The sequence below is a fragment of the Metopolophium dirhodum genome, chromosome 3 (assembly GCF_019925205.1).
Source record: "Metopolophium dirhodum isolate CAU chromosome 3, ASM1992520v1, whole genome shotgun sequence".
NCBI lineage: Eukaryota > Metazoa > Arthropoda > Insecta > Hemiptera > Aphididae > Metopolophium > Metopolophium dirhodum.
Genome location: NC_083562.1, coordinates 38523041 through 38550492, shown reverse-complemented (window position 1 = coordinate 38550492; position 27452 = coordinate 38523041). Strand labels below are relative to the sequence as shown.

Below are 27452 nucleotides of genomic sequence, written 5' to 3'. Positions count from 1 at the left end.
CAACTCGCAAAATGCGGTTATTAAAAAAAAAAAATTGTTCGTGTCATAAATAAAAAAATATTCTATATTATACGACGAACGCGCATAACATGATATCATGTACGTATATAATAATATATAATATGGTATATCGTGATGTGCATGGAAAGAGAAAATAATATATACACCGTTTCCGCTGCCGCTTTTGTCCAGTAATTTGTATTTTAATGACAGCGTCTACTTTTTGACGCCATCGCCGCCGCCGACAAAACAAATTGATACAAACGGTATGTGAAAAACGACCTTTTTTTTTTTAATAGTCTCCCGACCGCCGCCGACGCGACTTCCACGTCGGCGGAACCCTTATTGTCATACTATACACTGGCAAAAGTTTTACACGCGAATTAATCATCAGGATCGTCGTTCGTCGACCGGAATAACAACTCATTGTGTATATTTTTGTGCCATATTGCAGCCAGACACCACCACCAACCGACCGCGCCTTTGCGAATAAAAAAAAAATCGCGTCGAAACCAGACGACACTATTAAAATATTTACGTCACACCATGTGGGTACCTATCGCGTGTTGGAAAAGTGCAATACGAAGCCAAATGATAATAACATGCCCCTATGGTCGTATAAACGAGTACCTATAGCGTTGGTATGGAGTCATAGAGAACCTGCACACATCGCGAGTTACGACTTTGGCAACATTTCGTCCGACGTCATACACCATAGCAGTTTACTCTTGCAACTTCGAACGCCTTCACGCCCTAACGAAATACACTGCCTGCAGTCAACCAAACGAAAGAATTATTGAAGACGTATGACTTTATATAAAACCTTTGTTCTAAAACTCATATAAGTATAGTTGCATAATGTTAATGATCTGGACGTTGTAAAATTGATGATTTTAAAATTTAATTTAAAAACGTTCGCATTGCATTAAAAATAGAAAAGTAAATTAATATTAGTATACTTAACAAAATGGTCTCAAAATGTATAAAAATATTTTCTTTTTGGACTAGAATTTAAGACTTTCCATGTATCGCGAAAAGAAAAGCTTTTATCTTACAACTCATGTAAAATTCATAAAAATGATCTAAAATCGAAAAAAAATTATGTTACACATTCTTTTTCAATAATAGAAACTTTACCCAATTCCTTATGAAAAAAATAAATTTAAATGCCTTTTACCAGTGTACTTACATCTGAGCCATAATATAAACTGCAGATAATTCGAAAACTGTATTATTAACAAAAATACATTAAGCCAATTGTTACTTGTTAGAAATTTTTTTGGAAACTACGAACCTATATGGGAATAATATAAACGAGCAAACAGCATAATATTATTATAATATAGTCATGGTGCACTGGTTTGATCTACATCGCTATATTAATACCGTAAAAATATAATAATATTATTATTAAACCACAATTCAAGCGCAGAACTCGCGGTATAACAATATTCCTACATACGCACTTTCAGAGCCCCGGGGGTCTACTGATCCAAATTTGGGAAACATTGTTATATTATTACGACCTGTGTTTTCGTTTTGACGGTGTTACCCATTACGCAATATTATACAAATTTATATTTATACATATATATAATACACCTGTTTCGTTTCAACAACTTGGCAACCCACACAGCGGATGATTCATTATTTGGCTTCGTAAAGCAATTAACAGGTTTCTGAAACGAACATTATCAAGCTATATGATTGTACAACTGTACGAGTGTACTACAACTGCATAAGTTTATATATGACACAAAATGAACAATAAAATTGTATTATTATATTATGTACATTACATAATATATACATACTATATTTAAATCACAACGTATAGGTTATTATTACTACGAACAAGACAATTAACAAATTAATATCACATAATATGAAGAGAATTGATGATGAAAGCTATACCTATGACCTATATGTACTATAACTGTAATATTAATTAATATTGTTAACAAGTTATGGGAAATAATAGACATGTGTATTGTACATAAGTACACTTTAAATTTAATGTTTATGAAATTATTGATATCGATCGTTTTTAAGGTGTTCAAATGTTCAAAATAGAAGAATTTCCAACTGAAGTTTTACCTATGCAAATTGTTTGATGTGTACGTGTAATAAGTGATTATTAGTTTGTATAACTGAAGTGGTGTAAAAGAGATAACCGAGTGCTTTCAAAACCGCATAAACGTCACAAATATGATGTCGACGAGTTATATATTATATTTCACTAAAAAACATGTTAATTGCTAGTATAACGCGATAAAAATCAGAAAAGTTTTAAATTTGTTTTAAAGTTTTTATTAGAAAAAATCAATTTTTTTCAATTCCGTATAGGTACTGGTTGAAAATTTATAAATTTTATATTTTAAAATCAAATTTAAAAAATAGATGAGGGATAGAAGTAATTTGAAAAAGTGGAATAATCTATATATCTAGTAAACATCATAACGAATTCTAATTAGTTTTATATTTCTTGTCGAATCTATATTTTTATCAGTACGCAAGTAAAAGCTACTATACGTCATCTGAATTGGTTGAAGAGATGAAGTATCTAAAATAATATTGGTTTATAAAAAAAAATTGTTTTCTAACACAATAAATTAACTAGCATTCTGTATATATTATACTTGTATGCAATGTACCGCAGTATTTTTATAATATACAATGTCATCTTAAAGTTGTTGTATTTAAATTACTCAGCACTCGATGCCGCGAACAAAATACGATTTTTATTATTTTTGGTTATTGATATTAAATATTGTATTCAAATAACTTTCAGACAATATAGAAATCATTTAGTGTCTGAAGTACAACCATCCGAATAAAATTACCATTATAATATAATATAAATATTATGGTGTGTACAGTATACACCAGGGGTCGGCAATAGGCGGCCCGCAGAGACTAAGTAACTGAACCGCCGAAAATATTATTTTTTGAACGCTGGCTTTTCGCACATAATAGATATTTGATTTATTTTTATGATGTATTTAAAATGGCGTTTTTAAAGAATAAATATCGTTCAACGTTAATAATTATGATCTCCATTCTCCATCTTGAAAACACTCTGCGTATTAGTGGTTCTCCAAGAACAGGTACCAAATTTTAAAAAAAATGGCTAACATTATACCTATGTTCTGTTATATTAAATAATTTGCTTTTAAACAGCTGAAACTGTATTTTTAACACAAAAATAAATACATTAATTATTAACTATTTGCTATTTAAGTTTTTTCTGGCCCTCGAAAATTTTTTTCCAAATTATCTGGACCGCCATACAATTTAATCGCCGATCCCAGCTGGTATACACAATATATTATAATATTATACAGTACATTTTTATGAACATATACTACAGGATACGATTGTCGTGCATATTTTGTCGATAAGTACCACGGTAGTCATATTCGCCGTTGAGTCGACGTAATCGAAAACTCGGTGACCTGTATGCCAACGGGCTACGACGCGTATCGGAATGCGAAATCGTATATATTGCGCCATCATAGTCTTTAAGTCGAACGAAATGCGCTTCGTGGTGGGGAAGTTGCGATATTGCGAGATCAAAGGGAATAACAATATATTGTCGCGCGGGATGCGTTACGCCGATGATAAACGGCATTGTTGCCGGATTTAAATATTTTATTATTTAGAGTTTAAATTTTAAACAATGACGTGATTGTTTTACGTAAGACGCATACGACTCGAGTCGTTCGGAATTCGCAAACTATAATATTATACGTTCCAGACATTTTTTTGTTTGTTTATAATATTAAATACGGTCATTAAGGGGGGGGGGAGGTGGTCGAATATTATTATTCTCTTTACTATGACGTGTTAATAGTTTATTAATTTTATACTTTTTATCAGTATATATTATGTACCTGCTATAATAGATGTAACAAGTACGTATTAAATTTTTAATTTTTGAATGTAATAATATCTTTTATGTAAACGTTGATGTGCATGTTAAATATATCAATTATAGTTTCAATAAATTGTATTGATAAGCACTTTATGTATCGATGAGTTGATGGTTATCGAAAGTTATAAGGAGCCGAGTATCATTACCTACTACAGTGGTGAGGAATTACAGTCCTCAGCCATAATTGTTATTTAAACTGTAAAATATTTTATGAATAATAATCATGAATTTCGTAACGACTATCAATATTTTCCAAGGTTATTTTAATAATAGGGGTTGTCATTCAAATAAGACATAAATTATAAGAAAACCATTTGGAAGTATAATGACACTATAATAAAATTATTATAAACGACTTTTCAGTATTTCAACGACTGTCCGCAAATAGCTGATGGCACGTTGGAAAAACCTCCACTTTATATTATGTATTTTATTTTATCCTATATATGTGAACGCGTCTCCTCAGTAATTTAATAATTCCGATCGTCTGCAGCAGTAACAGTTCACCCTTCCACCATCACTCCATCATGTGCGTGTTACGTATTTAAGGCTATAACATTATAATATGTACTTCAGCGGTGCACTGTTTCGCATCCTATGCTATATTATATATTTCCTCCTCACTAAAAAAGAATCCCCGCGAAAGGACCGAATCAGACAAAGCGACGAAACGGGCGGGCTACCGAGCGGGGATAAAATTGTTCCATTTATCGTGTGCTCGCGGGGAGGGGAAAAAGAAGTTTCCACCGATAATCCGAAAATGTACAAAGTATAATACATAGCAGATTTATCACTGCTGCAGCATATTGTACATACATATATAAAATGTATATATATATATATATTAAGGGAGTGCGCGCTCGCTCGCTCGCTTATTTATACCGTGAAGTTTGGTCGCCAATTCGGTTTCAAGTCAGCGGCGGCGGCCGATTTGTCCTTAATTTTATTACGCTTTCTTTTTATATGCGCTCGCGCCAAACTGATGGCGAGCGGGTGGCGGAGGGACGTTATTGCCTGGTGACATCTGCACCATCGGTCCAAACTGTCGGCCGTAAACGATTCCTTTTCACATATTGCTTTCTCGATCACTACACACACACACATATATATATTTATTATAAAGTCGTATATATATATATATACTGTTGGGCGCAGGAATTGTAGTACTAAGCAACGGCGGCATTTGTTACGAATCGCTGAAATTTATATCTGTGGTTATAGATTTCTGTCGATATTTTATATCCAATACGCTGCGATGGCCGCTGCGAGAACCTGCAGCCAATACACATCAGTCAGGTCTCAAATAATTATCGACACGAGAAGTCTTCGATTTGAAATAGGTAATAGGACGATAGGTACAAACTACAAAGCGATATTAATAAGAATAAGAATAAAAATATACGCATGTTGGTACTGACGGCGTATTGCGAAATTCGTTTCCAGCGATCAGTGCGTTTGAAGCTGCGTGATTCATAATATTAACGCTTTGCCCATTTTCACAGTTTTAGAGAAATATAATGTAAAGACAGACAAAAAGAAATGGATAAATAGAAAATGGACAGAGATACAGAGACAGAGGGAGTCAGAGATAGAGAGACACAGAGATCGAGAGAATAGGACGCGTTGACCCTACGACACTATATTATTACGTACACAGCCATTGTGTGTGTGCGCTCGCGAACGAAATCCGTTTCGGAGTTTAATACTCTGCGAACCATAGTGGAAAGCGATTTGAAGAACTAACGCGAATATTGGCTTTTCGAAACGTAGTTCAAGTGCGAAATTGGCGATTTTCCGACCGCAGCCGCAGACGAATCGCGCCGCCCGTGCACAATGGGTCCTTTGATCCACGTGGCCACCGCACGTTGACCACATTGTTTGAGTTTTTGGAATAATCAAAAATATGAGGCCTCGATAAATAAGGAAAGTCGTTTAAAAATATCATAAATAGGATATATACTAGTATATATTGTACGATATTTGTGTATACAGGATGATTCAAAAAATATGCTTTCTTTTAATAACGAATTTATTAAAATTCTGATTTATGGAATTTTTAAGTAAAAACCAAATTTTAAAATTCTCAGATTTTATATTCTTACATACACTAATTTCGAAAGAAAAATAATAAAACTTGAATATAATAATTATAATAATAAAAAAAGAATACAATATACACATATGAAAATAACATGCGCTATGAAAGTTACAAGTTACAACCCACATCAAAATAATAATAGGTACATAGTATGTATTATGCATAAGATTGTAAAGTTTAAAATGTAGATTAATTAATTAAATTCGTGAACCGATTATAAGATAGTTGTACTTTTATTTCTCAATAATATTATGTTATTTAAACTTACTTTAATCGGTTTTTGTTTACATATTATTTTGACAGTCATAAAATAATATAGCTGATAATATAATTTATTGGTTATATTGGTCACTGTACATAATTTTTTTTTTTGTACAAAAATGTTTATTTATTGTATAATATGTATGTTTGCCTGTTTACCTATAATCATTATTATTTCTCTAGTCTCTTAATATCAGATGCTACATAAAAGCTTATAATGTTTTTTTAATTAATTTAAAACTTTCATGTTTCGTGAACCTACCAATGTTGTTAAATTTGTTTTTAATGGTGATTGTTCACCTATATTAATACTTGTTTAGGTTATATAAATATAAATATATTAAGTATGTATTTAAAAAATAAAGGATAACATTATCATACGACTTTGAGGTACGGCCTAAATAACGGGCCTAAATAACGGCCTAAATAAAAAAATTTAGGATACTAAATAACAGGTACTTTAGGAATTGATCGTGGGATATGTCACTACTGGGTCTGCTTTGAAGGTTCTATGTTTTTCATATCTATAATTTTCGACTACTTGAGAAATACTGGGTTAATAATAGTTTCGTTTTATTAAGGTTATAGCCTATAATAGGTATCGATAGTTACTTTAAATTTGTTCGATTATGATTTATGAAAATCGCGTTGTACATGAAGCTGTTGGACGTTCATAGAATAATAATGAGCCATGAAAATAATTTTCGATCGGTGGATGTGGTCTTAACGTTAAATAATTTTAAACAATATCTTATCTCAGAATGAATCGAGCAAGTTTTAATTGCGACTGGTCCCCCTCCCCCCCATTTGACGAGAGGACAAGCAGAGGTGGTCACTAGGTCATTTTATACCGCTAATGCGCTATCTAAAATATAGGAAAACCCTGATAATTTAGGATAGTTATAATACAAAAGGTAGAGTTCTAAGTTAACCATAATTAATCGACGGATCGATATTGATCAAACACCAAGTAAATAATTAGTTTTCGGATTAAATCAATTGGGTTATTATAAAAAAAACATACACTAACTTATCTGTAATCGAGAAAATTGTGTCCGAAAAAAATAAAATAAAAATATAGAAACAATATTCAGTGTCTATATTGTTGTAATAGCAATCATACAATGAAATAAAGAACACTAATAATAATAATTTATATTACAATGTTTTTAACTAATTGGTTATTGAAAAAATAAAAATTTGAAACGTGCAGTAATAATTATTTTGTTTATTTTGTCTTATATTGCGATAGTGCGATATCATTGTAGTGTGCGGTTCTATCAGTGATCCAGATATTAGTTTTAATGGTGAAGTGGTTTAATTAACTCAAGACAATTTCCACCAGTTGAAATAAAATAATTATTGTTTATTAAATAAAAACGCAAGTTTAAAGACGTGTAATAATCGTATAAGTCGCATGGCACGAAGGTGCTCAGGACTCAATAGCTACATCTAGAAATTCTGTACTGCGGACATCCTTACAAATGGTGATCTCGTTCCTCATTTCCTAGACCAGACTACTATAGAAGTGCTAAAATTTGGCCAACGACCTTTGTAAGTTAGATAAGTTAGATAGTAATTTGCATTAGAGTGGCACTTCAATTATACCTAATTAATTATATGGGAGAGGCACACTATTTAAAGAACATACGTATTTATTTTATTTAAAAAAAAAATTTTGTTTCAATGATAACCTAATATACATTATAAAAATTAGTAACAAATAACAATATTATAGGTTTTCTAAAATTTTCATTTATTTAACGATTATTAATTGTATGGCTTTAATTTTTAACATACTGCACCGGGCCTGCCTCAGACAATGATTTTGATTTTTACTTATCTTCCTATGTTCATAATGGAAACTTAAGAGTAGTCTTAAATTTGTTAAATATTAATACCCAAAATTCCAGAGGCTTTTCAAACAGATCAATACTTTAATTCACTATAGGTGTACATAGTTTGCATACTATGGTAAATGTTTACTAAACAGTCTTTTTAATTATTGTATATATTTTAAAATATATAATTATTAGTTTATACTTTATAGTTATTATTACTTATTGATTATTGATAGTTTATAATTAATTCGATATTTGTTTTAAGAATGTTTGATGGGATATGAATTGCATGATAAACAATAAGCAACATTCCCTTATGTTATATTTTACTAACCAATTTAATATTATCAAATATAATTAAAATATAATACACTTTTTTGTATGATAACAGAGTTTTAAATATTTATGAAAAATATAAATATTTAAAAATTAGGTGAGGTAAGTAAATTTTAATTTAACATAACAACTAATAAATGTCAATTAAAATGTTATAAATATTTCTATTCATGATTATATTTTATTTTAAAAATGTATTCAATAAATATATTAATACTATATAGGATGAAAAACGTATTGAATACAAGTTATTGGTTTCAGAGAAAAATTCTTTAGAAGATATTTTGCATCATCCTCAATAAAGAAAGTTATTCTAAGAATTCTCTGTGAAAAATATACTATCTTAAATTTTTGTATTAAAATAAGACCAACTAACAAAGGAATTTTTTTAAAGTTTGGATCAATAATTTTTTTCTGCTATTAATTAAATATTTGTTTAAATATGTTTATAATTGATGATTTCTAAAAAATACTTTCAAAGGGACGGCATTGAAATTAAAAAATAAATATTATAAAAAGATTTTCAATATATTATTGTAGTAAAGGGTATGGAAAAAATGTGTGTATTTTTATACAGCAAGATTTAAATTTTGTTAAAAATAAAAGAATTGGGTTGAAAGTAACCAAGACAAATCACACGAAAACGTGATCGTTTCACTTGTAATGTTCTAGACCACATGTCATTCTATACCACTAAACTACAAAACAATGTGGTTTTTATTGCATTTTTTTTTTATACTCTTGAGTTTCATTATGTGAGTAACATGACGTTTCATTCTTTTTAGATAAAACGAAAAAAAAGAAAAGAAAAAATATATATCGCGCTCGTTCACTAAAAGTAGGCGTATAAAAGCCATCAACTTTCGGACAGCCATAAGCTTCTTGGGTGTGTTATTAAATTGTTTTTTCCTAGCGTATCTCAATTTATTGTTTTGTTCCGTAGACGAAAAGGAGATGAGGAACAATAAGAAATGATATTTTTTTACGGTCTTCAATAAGGACTGTGATTGTTATACGGCACATTTGGCACAAAACTCACCCCTCCGATAAATAACGGAACATATTTTACGAGTGAAACAAGGCAACGGAATATATACAAAATACGAAGTAAAAAATTGTTTTATTTTTTTATTTTACTCTGACAGGTATGCGGTAAACGATATTATTTATAGAGTTTCGAAAATAGCATTAGCCTTAGCAGTTTCTTGAAAAAAAAAAAAACAAATAAATAATACAGCATTTTCCATATAAACAGTAACAATAATCGTGGTCCGTGCGCAATTGTGTGATTATATTATAAGGACAAAGGTGGCAGGTGTAGAGGTTATATAGTATAAAATTAGAAAAATATTGTTACTCACAGGTTGTAATGTACGTCAGCCATGTTGGGCCGGTGTTTGAGTGCGGACCGGTATGCCATTTCTGCTTCGTTTGTTCTGCCTTGAGAGCTGAGTATCGAACCGAGATTGCCATAGGCTAAAATTTAATCAAGATTCGAGATGAGAATTAGAGTGAGAGTGAGTGAGAGGGGTAGAGAGTGTGTGGAAGAGAAGAAGAAATTGTGACGGTGAAAAAGAGGGGAAAAGAACGGAAACGATCAGTGGAGCCTATTGCGTTTGATTGAATTAAAACAGGCGCGCGCTGCTAGGTCGAAGGGTTGTAGCCAATGGATTGATAGGGATATGGTTTTTCAGCCTGGAAGACTGAAAGTGGAAAGGGGCGCGAAATTAAAAACACTAAGAAGTTTATTAGACGGCGTACATATTATACAGTGTTTGTCCAACAGAACGTATTTTTTCTCGGTGCTTACATTGTAAAAACTAAAAAACGGCGTAACGGGAGGTATTTCTATGTATACAATATTATATATATATAAATATACAAAACATGTAAAATATTGTCTAGTTGTCTTACAGTGGGACAGCACACGGTAATATCTCAAAACGTATCCCTACGTATAATATGTAACGTTTTTCGTCTGACAGTGATCATAAATACCATAAACCGCATGGACTTATTTTTCAAACAAACGTATATAGATAATACATAATACTATTATTGTACGTAAAACCTGGTTTTACTATTTTATATTATATTATATTCTCTTGACCAGTCTTATAAAGTTATTGAGTAAAAGTATTCAAAATTCAAATAAAGTATTATAATACTTTATAAGTATACGAGTATACCTACCTATAATATGCCTTATACTCAAATACGTATTTTAAATACTTTGTCAAAGTGTCTTTGTATTTAAAATTAATTTTTTTTTCTTATTTCGTAAACAACCTTCTTAATATTTTTGTTGAGACATTAAAAAAAAATTATTTATTTTAAATGGATATGTTCATACAAGTCATATAGTATGATCAATATAAAATAATTAACATTTCCAGAAGGTTTATTATCATGTATACATAGTTTCAAATTTATAGCTGATTATCTTTACGGAGGCACATATCCTCCATTAAAAAGTAGACAGTAATATACTAAAATTAAGTACTATCGATTTTATTGCACAATTAAAAATAACTTTGAAGAGAAAAAACATTAATTCTAAAATGATACATAATATTTTCTAAATGCTCTTTGTCGTGATCTAAATATTTTTTTTGTGTGTGACTTATACACAATATTGTGTTTAGGAAAAGGAAAAAGGATGGTTAATTTATAGATACACAATATGCAAACCACCCATATTAAATATACCATGCTAAAAACAATTTAAAAAAAAAAAGGAACACTCAGTATTCGAATACGTATATCAAATACTTTTAAAAAGTTATCTTTTATAAGACTGCTCTAGACAATGCATACGAGTAAATTTAGTCAATATTATGTACTGGATGAATATGGTTATTATTGTTATTAAACTTTCAGTTGAGAACGTATTGTGGGACGTATACAGCTGAAACAGCGATTAAACAATAATAACATGCTATCAGACTGTTTTTGTTTTCACACCGAAAACCTAAAAAGCGTATAGGTACACTATACGATCAACGTTCAAGGTTTTTCTATAGAGATAATCTACGTTATTATAATACTTGTTAGTTGGAACGGAGAATAAGTCGTAAGTACAATTTAAGATAAAGAATTTCGGGAAGAAAACTATTTTAATGAGTTTTTGAAAAGTGTATATTGCTGTGTATATTTTATATTGTTTTAGAAGGAAATATATAATTTTACGACGCACTCTGTATTGTGTATTATGAATTTGAATACGCTTAATGGCTAATTGCAAGTTCTCGAAAACCTATGGTTTTTCGTCGAATAACTTTTCTTCGAGTTGCGTAAAATTACAAAATATGTATATCTAAATAAATTGTGGTACGTGTTTTCTCAAAATGTGTGCATTAATTTAAACACATCATAATATATACAATACTTACGCATACATATAATATATTATATTAGGTATACGAAAACTATATATTGTATAGTAGCACACAGTATCAGATGACTTGATAGTTATTATGACTCGATGGATTAAATACGGTTTTGTTGTAATATCGAAAGTTGTATAGTTTCAGCTTTTAAATCCTCTGGAAATATGTCATTAAACTTTTGGAAAACAATAGTACCTAATCCGAACGTTTCTAATTCGATTGAATTTATCTAAATAAAAATATATATCATCTGACCGCGACAGAAATAGGAATTTGATGAAAAAAATGTCTATAAGCATATATGAATTAATATATTAGGTACAGTTTTATATTGTTGTTACCTGCAGCGGGTAAAATACAGCTGATTTCGAAACCTTTGAGACGAAAATTCTATACCAACTATATTATATGAATAGGTAAAGGACGGTATGTGAACGGTTTATGGCTATTATTTTGGACTCGTAACGATAATAAAACACAGGGTTATTATTCAAAATGCATCATCCTATCCGCTTGGCGATTGGCTTCCTAGGTCATGTTTCTGACATCTTACGCCACGTGATTATTAATTTTGGGACATGTTAAAGGTACGTACCACCACTAAAAAATTAACGGAGTCAATAGAAAAACTTTGAGTAGCTTTAAATAAATTTGAAACATGTTTCTTTCAATTAGGTAGGCGTAATGTATCGCATAATATTATATTACTCTAAACCTAAAACCTAAGAATATAAAAGCGTTTGAAATCGAATGAATCATTTTGAATAACCGTGTTTATGGTTGAATGCGAAAACTATTCGAAAAGGTACACTCACATTTTGGTGGGTTGACTTGGATGCCAGACCGGTAGAGGGACTCTTCGTCGTGCCAGTCGCGGTTCCTGAGAACGGTCCGCAGACCGTAGGTGGCCACCGTCACGGCGTACAGGGCGTACACGATGGCCGACCAGCGTCCACTGGTGGCCTTGGCGAGAGCAGCGGCTGAGCAGCCGACCAGCAAGCAGTAACCGACGCTTGGTATGTATAGCACGCGCTCGGCCACCACGAAACCGACGTAGAACAGGGCGTTGGACGCGGGCACGTACGAGGCAACAGACAGGGCGGCGGCCACGGCCACGGCAGTCCGTTTTCGCCGGACGGAAGCGCGGGCGACGGCCGCCAGAGCAGCGTAGAACAGCACGGTGGCCACGTTTCGCGGGTCGGCCACCGACTCGATTCGGGGCACGGCGTCCATTGACCAGTCGTAGCTGAGCACTTGTGGCCACACCAGCAGCCGGGCACTGACCACGGGCAGGTGCAAGAACGTCAGCGCCCTGACAGTCGGGTCCGGGTGCTTGGCCGCAGGGTTGTCTGACGCCGCGAACGACGGCACCGCGCCCGACATGACGCACAGCCGGCCGGCCACCATCGCCGCGGTGCTGGTAACCAGAACTTTCAGCGTTCTCTTGCAGTCCTGGTCCGCAGTTACCTGCAACAATCCAACGAGAAAAAACGCGTTATGATAGTGTTGTATGAAAAAAAATATGATAATTTTCAGATATGCTGGTAAAGTACCTAATATGGTAAGTCTAAGTAAGTTAGGTATGAATAGAAAATATAGTGCCTATTTTTTTAGAATACAAAAATAAATATTATTACAGCTTTTTTTTAAGTATTTTATTATAATAGGTATAAAAGTAAAAGCATTATATCTACGGAATAAATTAATTTCCAGTTTATACTTCTAGCTTTTTAGATATTATTATATGATAATATACCCATACAATATATACAAAATTAGATTAATTAATTAATTAATTTAACTAAACCATATTATATTATGATGATACTCTTTATAATGATTACAGTGATATCAGACATTTAACATTTTTCATCAACGTGCTATCGATAACCAGTAGCGTACGCGACTTTTAGTTCGGTTAGGGTTTTACCGGGGTAAATAATTTACATTATTTTTTTCTAAACAGTTTTTATATAACAAATTATGGTTAGTCTCATATTTGGTCTACATTTACAGTATTTAACCTGATCATCTATAGCGCCTCTTCGGGCCGTAATAAACGTGGTAATAATCGATAAACGGTGATACACCATCGTTTGTGGCAGACGTTTAGTAATGTTCTAAATCAGCAAAAAAAAAAAAAAAACCCCGAATCTATGATTATCGACGTCGTTGTCATACTCAACAATTTATTTTATGTCTATTAAAAATGACCAACAATTGATCTGTGTGTACCAAAATGGTGGTAAATAAGATTTTTTTGTAGAAAAAGTAAATTTTTTTTCTTTGGGTGGGGGGGTCAGAACCCTGCGTACGCAACTGTCGATAACATTTCGTATCAGTTAGTATGATTATTTATTTATGCAAGTCATTATATAGTATTACACTATTATAATTATTATCATGGTAATTGATTTGGTATTCGAAACCACATATTTATTTATCGCAACGACCACACAAATATTAATATATTTAAATAATGTGTCATCGAATAAATATAAATTAACAGAATTCCACAATATTTCAATACCAAGCCAATTAAGTTTGGATTGTAGCGTGTACAATATTATTAACTCAATCGTTTCACCAAAAACCATTTAAAATGGGAAAACAATAAAAATAAAACGTTCAATGCAATAAATCATAATAATATAAACCTAAATATATACATAGGTACGCGTAGGTGGTAGGTAATAATATACCATTATACATATATTATAACTGTCATTTTTGATATAGAGCTCCTATTATCATAACATTTAAATATTGCACGTGTCGATCTGTATGCCCAATATAAGATATAACTATAGAAATAGAATTTTATTTCAATGAATAAATTATTATTATTATTTTTAAATATACAATATTATTCAATTTGCGCTTAATATATTATAATGTCCTACGAACAGTTATAAATTCAAAATATTTTACGTTTGGCGCTGAATGACAACAACTTAATATTATACAATATTGTTGAAAGGAAATGAAAATATGTGGGAAATGGAAGTAAAAATTTAAATTACCTAGGTAGGTATATGTAATATGTGTGAGTTTTTACATAATAAAAGCTTTCAACAATATGATATAATATTATAAAATATTTCAAAGCATTTGTCGACGACAGCGAATGAATAGATATCGTTTTAAAAGGTTGACACATTTCGGAACGTGAAGCAAAAAATATTTAGTATAGCAAGACATCGAAATTAAAGATGTTTTAATTAAGATAAAATCTTAGTACCTATATATATAACCATCTAGCTATAATACCCGTGGATAGAACGAAATGTGTTTGTATCTTGTTTTGAACTCTTGTTCTCAAAACTTTATAAATTCGTCATATATATATAGATGAAAGAATAAGTATATAGTATACATACACACGTACTAACACACACCCAAACATACAAAATGTATTTAGACAAACTATTGCATGAGCGAATAAATCATTTAAATGATTTGTTTGACAATAAAGGTTCGTTGAACATCAATAGAGTAAGTTGTGTCAGCGTGAGGAGGAGTTAAACTTTATATCAAGTTGCAGTGCCAGTGCGTAGCAAGCAAGCCAAACAGGTATAGAGAAAATTTAACAATACACATATTGCTCCTTATATGTATACAAAAAAATACTCACATGGTGACGAACGATGAATTTGAGATCACACAATATGATAAGTCTTTAATAATTTATATCTATACATAATAGAACATTATCGTCAAAATTATTAATCTTCAGTAAAATGTATAATCAAATAAATAATAGACGGTATAGTATTTAATATAAGTACTACACTTGTATGGTGCATATAATATGCGAAGGTCACTGCTCATTTGTTACCTCTCTCACTGTTGGCGCAATATATAATTATGCGTAGGTATTATATGGTATATATACATAATAATATGCTTGTCGACTTCTTTCTTGTTCGGCAATTATATATTGATGTATGACTTACGAGTAAAAAATTATATACGAAAAAAACTCGAGTAACCGAAAAAGACGGGAAAAAGGGTGTGTGCGAGAGAGAGAGAGTGAGTATAAGAGCAGCTCTTATTATATAACATATATACCTATATTATTGTCCTAATAGGAGGTGCTCATCGTCGAGTGCATTTCTAGCTATAATGTCCATTAAGGACTACGTCGTCTTTTGCAGTGCGGTGATGACTAATGGCGTGCCTTTTATCCGCACTTGCGGTCGTCTTTATGACGTATCACCGTAATGCGTTTTACCGGATTGTCAGCTCGAACTGAGTGAAAACACACACACACGCGGTCGATCATACGAGATTCCCCAAAAAAAGTTTCAATTCAATATGTGGCTCGCGAGATATTATAGTTTATAAATGTATAACACACAGATATAATATAAGACATATTTAAACGAATATATGCGTCCACATATCAAAATAACGTTCGCTAAAAAAATTCCTCAGAATGGTCGGAAAAATGAGTTAATAAACGACACGTATAATACATAAAATATATATTATAATGTAATATTATGAGTCTGTAAAAAATAGTATAATAGTTCGATATACATAATATAGATAATAATATAATGTAGGTATTATAATTTTTATTATCATTATATCGTAAAAAAAAAGTCACTTGTAATTTTATATGCGTTGATATTATATTAACATGTTTGTATTGAGTAATAATATAATGAATACGTTTTTATGTATATTTTAAAAGTGTAATTTGTATTTTGTATATACGTATAATATGTAATGATATAATGTGAAAATTGTGAAGTGTTTTTCCACTACGTTCTCGTTATAAACTTTTATACGATCTAAACGTATTTGTTGATTTAGATTATTTTTGAAATACGCTCCAAAGTTTTAAACAATGATAATATTATGTGTGTGTGTGTGTGAGAGAGAGAGTGGGTGGTATACAGTATGAAAAAAATAAACAATATAATAATACCGATATTTCAACTCTAATAATATAGTCGCTGCAATTGTATTCGCACACTAGAAGTCCAAGTGTATATATATATAATACTATATTACTATAGAAATTGTTGTACACGTCAAAAGCAGCTTTATCACATAATATATATGTCGTGAAATACGATAAAATATCTTCTTACCCCGGTCAATGTCAGCGATGTAATAATATAAAAAAAACACTCATGGTTATACTTAGTCATTCGACCGTGTACGCTGGACCCCACTTTAAATTTCATCTCTCAGAACTGCCAAGTTAACGTAGAACCTAGGCCTTCGTTAAAAAATTGTAGATAGCTCACAGAATATATTATGGTCGCGTACTTCTATTAATCACCAATTAAAATCGAATTGTCTTTGAATAAATTAAAGTAATTTCAAATACATATTGTGTACACGGTACATTACACACATAGGCCGTCTTCAAACGCAATGGTTATAATGTCGCACGCGAGTACGTACAACTGTATAATATAAGGTTTGAAAATGATCATAGGTATAAACATTTTTATTACATAGCGAAAACTGTGTATTATTTTGTTTCGACGTTTTGTACAGTATTTTTCTCGTTTATTTGTGCGGTTTCCTTCTGATATATTATTATAGACCTATAATTAAAGAGGCATACCATTATTATATATTTTAATCGAAACATCAAAAGGGACCATCCGTATATATTGTAAACATTATATAACACATATCATAAGCGTCCGGGTTAAGTGCAAGTACGTGTTTGCATTTATTATGGTTTTCGTGCAATATGTGCATATGTCCTATATAGTATATTATATAGTATGTTGATGGATACGTATTACGTATGTATTATGTACGTATCTATTTGCAGTCTGCATGACGATATTTAATGTACCTTTATAATACGGAAATATTTTAGTATAATGCATTGATGTTGTTATAATATCACTAACTACCATATATCATTGTATACTTACTATTTACATATAGAACTTCACACATATTTATGGAGATACAAGATATCGACTAAAATGTTTATATTGTGCAGTGATGAGGATAATCTATATACATATATATTCTCGTTTATGCATACAATTTAGTTTCGAAAGGGTTTAGTTGAAGTTTTTTGTCTTCTATTTATTATGGGAATTACACCGAGCTTAATCGAAAAAGTTAAAATTGATTTCGATACCATTATTATTATTATTCTTATAACAAGAAAAACCCAGCAGTTTATTATATGGTAATCATAAATATCGAAAAATTAGACGAAATACACCAGATCCACGATCGATATCTAAAAGAAAATCCGACGTAATATTTTGCATATGTTTAGCTGAACGTACACAGGAAATATTAATATACAATATTATATTATATACCTATATAAGTAATACCACGTACAGACATATAATGTATTATATACACAAGAACTGTATAATATCACACTCAACACCCACCTTCATAATAGTAATATTCAATAAGTTTTTCAACTTTGCTTTTCGATAAAATCTCTCATTTCAGATATGAAATGAAAAAAAAGTTCATTCAATATAGGCAACAGTAAGACATTTTTTTATAACTGAAACACTAAATATTATAGTGTTATGTGCCATCTAATATTAAAAACCATATTACGACTTCCGTTAAATTCTTTAGTTACTTTTGGTACCTACGCAAAATAAAGGTAATATTGATATTTTTTTTTATTCCAGAAATAGGTGAACACTGAACATATTATAGTCTTAGAGTCAATATCAAAAGTAATATCAAAATTACAATGTTTGTTGTACTTAAATTTAAAAGTATTACTTTCAGTAAGTACAAGTACCTACGCAGATAATTATTCAATTCAAATAAGCGTAGTAGAGAATAAAAAATGATACTTATAAGAAATAAAAATCACAATAAAAATAATATAAATAATATAAAATTAAAGAGTTTAAACTGTATTAAAATTGTAATTAATAGTCTAAATAATCAATAAAAAAGTCAACAATAAATAAATAATAAATATACTACCTATATGATAATCAATATATTATATACCCGCTATAATGGTATCTTGTAAGTAATGAAATAATACAATTTTCAAATTATAAAAAATTATACACGATTTTCGTGAAATATTTGGAAGTATGCAATACTGCATTTTTGTTACTTAAATTACGTGTGTAATATTGTATACTAATACCTTTCTTTGTTCACATTTCCTAAAGTTGGTTATTAGTTAATGAGTACTAATATTATTAGGTATCATAAAATAGTATTAGTTATTGAAGTGGACATTTTAAACATAATAATAATAAACAATTGATTGTACCAAATGAATTCATTAAAAAAAGTATCTTAAATTAAAGACTGATTAAAACAATTTGTAAATATTTAAATAATTAAAAGAACTTAACAATTTAAATGCTTAATAATAATACCATGTTCAGTTGTTTAAGACTTTAGTCATATAATAAATCAATAACTATAGTTTCATCAAAGCTTTTTATTTTATATATAACAGTGAATCATTCAAATACAACTATACCATTATGAAATCGTATTAATATTAGAAATACATACGATGCGGATATAGGTATATTAAACCAATGGAACTGAAAAATAATTGAGTACTTATAGTTGTATATACAATATATACAATGTTGTACATATTATATCGTATAAAAAGGTCATTCTGTTGGTATCACAAATAGTTAAAAAGTTAATTAAGAGGGCTACAAATTTGAGGCAGAAAGCAAAATTTATATATTTTATAACGGTGGAAATTAATAAAAAAAACTGAATAACTACTAAACCTTCCTAGGTAATTAATCACTCAAAAATTACTGTTTTTATTGAAAAATCTATCTACAATTAACCCCATATAATACTGTATACTTTTGCATATAGTTGTATTAAATGTGTAAGGAAATATGAAAAATGAATTTAATCGGCCTGACTAAAAATATCTAAACATATCCGCAAACGGGGACGTAACGTTTGGCAAAAACTGCAAGTGCTTAAATTGTTTGAAGTCGTCCTAATTTTTATGGGGAAAAAAACACCATATCGTTGACATAATATTAAAATATATAAATTTATTATACTAACATAGTGCTAATAAATCAAAGGGTGGCGGCGCGTGCGATAAAAAATAAATGAATTATTATTTTGTTAATTTGAAACAACCGGAGCGTGTAATAGGTAAATAAACAGGATTTTTTTGTACAAAAACACCTCGTAAAATAAAACGGCGTTTAAAAACAGCGTCCGATACAGACGAATGGAGCGTGTGAAAAATACCCGAACCGAAAATTAATATCAAAACACGATGTTTCTACCCCAGATTACTTATATTTTCAAGATACTTTCTTATTGTACAGCTGCTATCCATCCAAAACCCCTCATAAACGAAAATAAGTACATATACGTATATTGTATATATATATATATATTAGTTTTATCCTGCAATTAATATACTAATTAAAAAAGAATGTAAGACAGTTATTAAATATGAGTTGAGATCAAATTCCAAACAAGAGCCGTGACCAACAAACCAGCTATATACGTAATTTATTAATTTATTATTTTAAAAGAATACAATATAATAGTATGCTTTGGTGTTATGATTAACACTGCGCATCTTGTATCTATATAAATATTGTATAATTATGTATCCTTCGAAGCACGATAATTCGAATAATTGTATAAAATATATAAGCATTTTATATATTTTAGCATTATTTTATAAGCGCCTTTCTAACATAAAGTATGAAATATAAATCTATAATATATAATACCTATTACCTATCGATCGTAATATATGATAGAGTACATATTATTTAATTCCATCGTGTTCAAAATATTATTGTAAGACTCAGACAGTCGAAGAAAAATGGAATAGGGATTTTTTAAAGACACTCAAATTTCAGAATCAAAGGAAACAAAGTTCTAGTCCAACATGTATGATAATTAACTGTATGATACAATTTTTGGCAACCACCAACAACAATATTAAGTAAGTTCAATTTACATTTTATTTAGAGTTAATGTTATGATATAGTGACAATTAGGAGTGTCAATCGTTTTAAAAACCACTTATATATTATATTATGAATATTGTTTGAGCTGTTTGAACATCTATAATATACATCTATATAATAATATTATATATTATTATATCTTATTATGTTGTCCCGTTCAGTAATATTTCTGATACTATTTATTTCACAATATGACAGAGGGGGGATAACCTCTGTTCATAACACATATAATACAAAAACAAAATATAACCATCCATGGCATTCATTCAATGATATTAACAAAGTACTTTATTTTGTTTTTTTTTCGTCCAAAGAAGATATAACCAAGAAGATTACCTTCTTATTATGTCATTTATTTTTATTGAAATTCATTCAACCTCGAAGTAGGGTTTCTAATTTTTATTAACGACTGCATCTATTACCAGATATAAAAACGTAGGTATAACATTGTGGTATAACCTTAGACTGCAGACAATCGCCATCGGCTCGTAATTTGAAACCATTGAATTTGCCGTCGTAATGTCGTATACTATTAAATTAAATTGTTAAAACCTAAAACTACAGTTGCACATGGTGGACAGATACGTTATAGTTATTATTATTGTCGTTAATACCTATAATATTAAACTTGTGTGGTTGTGACATGACAGCGGGTTTTGTTCGAAAGCCACCTACACGCTTATGCATCGAAATTGCCTATACAACACGCCGGCCAAAGAATGTCGTATACTAATATTGTATACTGCAAGTCTGCAACGTAATGCCAATCTATATTATGTGATGCGTATAATATCAAACAATATTTTTTGTGAAACTGTTCATAATATGTAGAGTATAATATTATTCAATGTGCATTTTAAATAAAAATAACGAATTTTTTTTTTATCAGAGGTGAAAGAATAAAAACGAAAATAGATTAAAAATTATTTAATCCTACTTTAAACACAAATAAAACCCTTTTTGATGTGTAACAGCGCAGAAAATAAAAACGAGACCTATAAAAACGGTGGTAAATATTTTGGTACGGTCAAAAAATGAAAGGTAGGTACGAATTCGATGAAAACATGTAACGCCCATTTTGTAACGCAGATACCACTGCGGTATAATCACACAAGCAATTAAGTCTAAAGAACAAACTGTCCGATTTTATCCAGCCTACACACAACAAGAGTCTATATATTTTAGTGTACCTATATTATAAAGGGTCCACTGAAATTGTCGCTCTCGGGCCAAAGTGTTACAGTTACGCTCCACTGTTTATATTATACGGTATATATATATATATAATATATGTATATTATATTATGTGTACGAATTAAATATTTATATGTTTAATGTACAAATATACACATAATATTACATATATTATACATAGGTATATATAATATATATAATATACGCAGGTACCTACTCGCGTCTCGCCACAGTATCGTATACGGAATATTATTATTATTATTATTATTATTATTATAAACACGCCATGTAATTCAGTTAACGCACACGCTTTACCGCGTTTTAATCAAAACACGGTTGGTTGGGGGTTTATCCGGTTATGGAACGTTGGGCTAAACACCGCGGCGGCGGCGGCGACGGACTAATCGCTCGTGAACGACTATTATACGCTGTACCATCAGCGGCTATACTGCATTATAATAATATATTATACTAATACGCACTATATATATATAATATATATTATACTAATACACTATATATATATATATTTTGTTATAAACTGTTAGCGGCAGTAATCTTCGCGTGCACCGATATTTACCCGGTCGCGATTGTAATATTCGCATGCGGTCCCCACACGATTATAATATTATTATTTTATTATTATTGCTGCAAAACAAAAAAAAAATGTATAATACTATATTATCATCTTTTAGTTTTTAATTTTTAATTTTTACTATGCAACCATTTAGAATTGTATATAATATTTTGTTAAATATCGTTATCTGTACTTTGGGTCACGGCCCGTATCAAAATCAAATCAAATGAAATCACTTTTTTGATGGTTTACGATATGAACGGATATGATTTCAGCTATGAAACATTGGGCTTAGACACCCCGGCGGCGGTGACGGAATAATCGCTCGTGAACGACCATAGTCACTGTACCATATCAGCGGCTATACTGCATTATAATAATATATTATACTAATACACTGTCTAGGTATTTATATTTATTATAATAATACACTATATATATATATATTATACTAATACATTATTTATATATATAATATATATTATTATAAGCTGTTATTGGCCGTAATCTTCGCGTGCACCAATATTTACCCAGTCGCGATCATTGTGATTCGCACGTGGTCCCCACACGATTATAATATTATTATTTTATTATAATATAAGCTGATAATCTTTCCATTTGTGTTTTATGCGCGTAAATTAAACTGTATTAAGTACCACAACGATGTTACGTGATGCCAATATATTATAATATTATAATATTTCTATTAAATCACAATTATATATCGTCTGATAATAGTAACGTCGTCCGTTTTTACCATACACTGGGTGGGTGGTGGAGTGATGTGGTATTGGATAAGGAGCGGGGACGATCTGCAGAAGTCTTATATTTTGTAATTAATTCGTTTTGATTGAATAAAATGTATATACTGCTGTGAAACGAAAAAAAAATGCATAATTTAATATTATCATCTTTTAGTTTTTAATTTTTAAGTTTTAAATTTTTATGCAACTTATTATGTTAAATTATAACCCATTTTGAATTGAATATAACATTTCGTTAAATATTGTTATCTGTAGTTGTAGGTCACGGCTCGTATCAAAATATAATCAATGAACAAATATGATTTCGGCTATGGAACGTTGGGCTAAACACCACGGCGGTGACGGACTATAATCGTTCGTGATTCGTGAATGACCATACAATGTACCATCGTCCATCAGCGGCATCGTAATCTTCGCTTACATTGATATATTTTACAATCTCACGATTGTGATTCACACGTGGGGTCCCCTCACGATTATAATACAATTATTATACGAATTATAATCTTTCCATTTGTTTTCGCGCGTAAATTATACTACACATTAGGTACCACGAATACGTGACACGCAAATACGCCATATGATCATAATAATATATTATACCTATACTATTTTAATAACGCGTTGTCCACTGGGTTTTGGTGGAGTGATGTGACACCGTGAGAGGGGGAGGGGGGTTAGTTGAATAATATATTGTTGCGAAACGAAAAAAAAGAAGTTATATAGGTATGTATATATCATCACTTCTTTGATGTTTTGTGATATGAACCGTTACGATTTCGTTATACCTGCCGATTTTGCTTTCTACGTCGTTTTTTTTTTTTATCTATTATTGATTCTTGAATATGAACCCAAACGTTGTAATATATTATTAAGAAACAGCCCAATATAAATATAATAATAATAACAATAATAATATGATGGTATATAATAATATTATAGGTACATAATATGTACTCCGTCGTTTACAATACATTATTAAATTAAATTATTACACGCATATTAAAAATTATAAGTGTATTTTGATGCCACGCAAAGACCTCGAAATATATACACCTTTATACAATATTATAGACAGAACGGCTGGGCGGTGCTTCGAAGAGAATCCGCCTCCTAACCCCCAAGTTTTCACGTTATAGTTCACCCACCTAAAAATTTAGTTATTTTTATTTGATTTCCATTAGAATGAAAATCTGTATACTTTCAGATTTATTGAATGATATTCTAATAACGATCTAAATGCCATTAAAATACGAACGAAACTCTGAACCGAACACACCGTGTTTTAAATTTACACACAAATCAAATTATATCTGTCAACACTACATCAGAAAATATATTGAATTTATTTTGTTTATAAAAATATGTTTTATGTTCCATACAGTGTATTATTATTACGGGTTAATTTACGACGGAAAAAATACTTAAATTAAATACAACTCTTAGACGTCTTACATAATATCATAAATAATAATCACATCAGCATACATAGGTATAATTTAATGTGTTTTTTTTATCATAGTATATAATACTATAGAAACCTGTCAGAGCAATGTCTAATATAATATTATACCGACTGTGTCTATTATAAAGAAAACATTTAACGTTAAACGTGAAAACACTTTGTTTTTCGTGCATACCGTTACGCAAGTGATTCTGTCTTTCACCCAACCAAATTTGCACCTCACCTCACACATTATAGTAATGTAAAAACTCAATTTTTGGGAAAAATAAAAATTCTATACTGCTACAGACAGATATGGGTTTAAAAGTTTTTCACTGTAAACTCACCCTCCTACTCGACCACATTAAAATATATTATAATATTCAATATTGATCGTTCTACACTAAAAACGATTCTGGTACAGATCAAAGGAGATCGGTGGATCAGTCTTTTTTATAAGAATGGTTTATATTATATCAATTTATTATGTATTATGTAATAGCATGATTTATTATCAAACGATATAAGAAGAACTAATTTTTGTAAGTAAATCTGATTAGTTCTAAACAACTATAATATTGTAGACAAGTTGTATAAATTAATGGACACAATATTAATTGAACAACATCCACTCTAACAATAAGGGACCTGCAGTGAATAATGTAGATGATTGACCTGCGTCTTGCCTTGACTTGGCCCCAGGCGTGTAGTAATCTTCGGAAAGCGGGCGACTCGTTTCGTCGGACCGGAGGCGACGAGGATGGCTTGATTATATACGTGAAAATGAATATCATTTTCGTCGGAATTTTGTAACATTGACCAAAATATTATAATACATTTTACTTGTGGGCGGTTTCTTTCGGGCAGTGCGAGGGACGCGAAGAAAACAGAGAGGCAGGCGATGGACTATCGTTTTCCTAAGGTTCACCGACGGAAAATAACGCTTTTATAAACTGTACGGACAGCAGTGGTGGCCACAATAGATAGTTGTACCGTGGTCCAGTGTGCATCCTGGCACCTTTCATCTTGATTTTTTTATTTATTATTTATTTCATGACGTGTATCGTGTATGTGGAAATCAGTAAAAATATATTATATTGCAGTTATCAATACCTTCACAAAAACCAACCAAGCGCCTAAATTAAAAAAAAATAAATCGCATATTGTATGTACAGACACTATCTTAATACAATAGTGATGTACTATAGTGCCATTAGATCATTTTGGTATTTTTTATAATCGGAAAGAAATTATATCCTAAATTATTTTTTATATTTCATATTATTATATTTTATGGTGCCTACGATGAGAACTTATACTCCATAGGTTAAAGTGGTCGTGATTTATTGAAATACATAAAAAACCTATACATTATATTTTGTTAATCTGATAATTTAAAATATTATTTTTATAAAACATAATGATAGATAACTACTACTCCTTAGGTTTTATACACACTATAGTTTATGCAACTTACACAAAAAATTGTTTAAACAATTCTATTATACTTTGATAAATTATAGTAAGTATAACTTTACAGGTACAATACGTACCTAGTTCTAATGTAATTTTCACATATTATATTCACTAAATGCGTATTTAAATGCCTGTTATATTTGAGTATAGATTATCTACTCTAGTAATCACCCCCATTGGTCATTAAATATTGTATTTATACAACCTCTGTTTTTGGAATTATACTTAGGGTCCATATTTTAAAATACTTAATATAATGTCTTCTGGCAATAATAACTACTCATTTTCAAAATGAGAACCCTCGCCTATTTATATAATGCATTGTTGAAGAAGTGACTGTATGAACATTTTGACATATATATTTTTATTTTTAATCAACATTGAATATGAAATGTATAATATGTATAATAATTAGTAAATGAAACATATAATTATCCTGTTGGAGATAAGAAACATGAGTAACTTGAAGAAAAAACCACCCACCGACGAACTTCAAAGGAATATTTTTGATTTAGCTCGTTGAAATTTTAATAAATATCGACAACATTTAGGATTTAATCTTTTGTACATTTTCTGGAATATTTAAGGAAGAATTAAGTTATACAAATCGAAATTTGAACGATTTGTTTCTAAATTAAGTATTTAACTTGAAGTTTGATGTACTGAGGATAAAATTCGGCATCATATCAGGTTTAAAAAATATTGGCAGCTACGCGATGGTTTGACAATTTATTATAGTTATTAAAATTTTATCATTTGAGAACATTGTTCTAGAATAATAAGGAATATACTAATTAATATTATATAAAATATTTAATTTAAATACATTACTAAGAATATTATTCTTATAGAAAGTTCAATAACGCTTTCAGTAGAATTATCTTCTAAAAATTCTTTTTAAAAAAAAAGAATAGTTCTCATTTGAAAAAAAAGATCTTTGCATCGTCAGTCGTCACCGAATCCTTAAATTGTATAAATATATGTATTTTAAAATATTATGGTGTTTAAGTATACTTAAATATTTCTAAAATCAATATTTAAATAAAATATTCATTATTATAATTTAATGTTAATAGGGGGGGTGAATATGATTGCTGAATCACGCTGTAGATTTTTTATTTCGAAACGTTAGATTATGTAAATTATTTACCTATGGTTGGCGGCAGTAAGCT

At 30.3% G+C, this 27452-nt stretch overlaps 1 protein-coding gene across 1 annotated transcript in view; it reads right to left on the bottom strand.

The window, feature by feature from the left end:
• LOC132940247 (protein O-mannosyl-transferase TMTC2-like) overlaps positions 1 to 27452 on the bottom strand; it is a 92987-nt gene that overhangs the window by 41492 nt on the left and 24043 nt on the right. The window contains exons 5-6 of the mRNA XM_061007729.1: positions 12675 to 13326; positions 9832 to 9946 (exon numbers count right to left, since the gene is read on the bottom strand). Coding sequence (XP_060863712.1) covers positions 9832 to 9946; positions 12675 to 13326 — 767 coding nt within the window. The remainder of the gene's footprint in view (positions 1 to 9831; positions 9947 to 12674; positions 13327 to 27452) is intronic.